This window comes from Octopus bimaculoides, chromosome 25 (assembly GCF_001194135.2).
Source record: "Octopus bimaculoides isolate UCB-OBI-ISO-001 chromosome 25, ASM119413v2, whole genome shotgun sequence".
In the NCBI taxonomy this organism is placed as follows: domain Eukaryota; kingdom Metazoa; phylum Mollusca; class Cephalopoda; order Octopoda; family Octopodidae; genus Octopus; species Octopus bimaculoides.
Genome location: NC_069005.1, coordinates 25,804,456 through 25,805,555, shown reverse-complemented (window position 1 = coordinate 25,805,555; position 1,100 = coordinate 25,804,456). Strand labels below are relative to the sequence as shown.

The window sequence follows — 1,100 nt, the reverse complement described above, 5'->3', positions numbered from 1 at the left end:
ACACACACACACACACACACACAAATATATGTATGTATGTATGTGAAGTTGTCAGTTCAATTCCTGGACTGGACTGTGTTGTGTTCTTGAGCAAGGCACTTTATTCCACATTGCTCCAGTTCACTCAGCTGTCTCTCACAAACAACCTTGCTCAGATTTGTGCCTCTGAGGGGACCATTCTAGGTGAAATCCCATGGTCATTCATGACCTAAGGTGGTCTTTACCCTTTTATTTTCGCCATAATGTATGTATCTATATAAAATTGACCATAAATCGATTTACCAGGATGTATAAAGTGTGTGTGTATTTTAAGCAGCTGTCATTCTTTACCATGATGCAGTTGAAATTCAGTTTGTGAATTGTAATTTTTGCAGATGGTTGTCAGGATGATCTCAGCAAGTTTGACCAGGTATTAAATGCTATCAGGCTACCTTGGCTAGCACTCTCCATATCTTATATCCTCACGAAATCCTTCCATGATATCAATGACATACCAAACACAGATGGCAGTGATATCATAAACCTCACCAACCTCGTAAGTACACGCTTTTCATGTTGATTCAGTTAGAGAAGGGGAACGTAATCGTGTAATGGGTGCAGGTTTGTCTTGTGTGGTTGAAGAAGTTTGCTTTACAGTCAAATATTTTTCGTTTCAATCCCATGATATAGAGCTATAGCATCAGATCGTTCACTGTACTTTTAGTGAAATTTGGTCATTGATAATTCTGTTGCATGCACACACACTCACACTCATACACAACAGCAGCACCAAGAACAACAACACAGGAAATTGGGAAATTTTTGGTATTATTTATTCTCCATTACATGTGTTTCATTTGCTAATAGGAATCACAAAATTTTACATGTTAGATAGACATTTGAGAGATTTCTGAATATAAATTATTCAGACACAGAGAAGAATTTCATTATAAAAAAATTATTAAATTTTTTTCTCTGCCTGATGAATTTCTCCATAGGAAATTCCTTACCTGTCCATCTAAAATGTAAATCTTTGTATTTCCTGTTAAGAAATGAAACAAGTGTAATGGTGAATAAATAATAACAAAAAATTTCCAATTTTCTGTTTTGTTATACAACGC

The 1,100-nt window shown here is 35.5% G+C and overlaps 1 protein-coding gene across 2 annotated transcripts in view; it reads left to right on the top strand.

Annotated features, from left to right (window-relative positions):
- Positions 1-1,100, top strand: part of LOC106878844 (SMC5-SMC6 complex localization factor protein 1) — a 76,914-nt gene that overhangs the window by 54,496 nt on the left and 21,318 nt on the right. For both annotated transcript variants that reach the window (XM_014928186.2, XM_014928185.2), the window contains exon 13: positions 375-535. In XM_014928186.2, the coding sequence (XP_014783672.1) occupies positions 375-535 (161 nt within the window). The remainder of the gene's footprint in view (positions 1-374; positions 536-1,100) is intronic.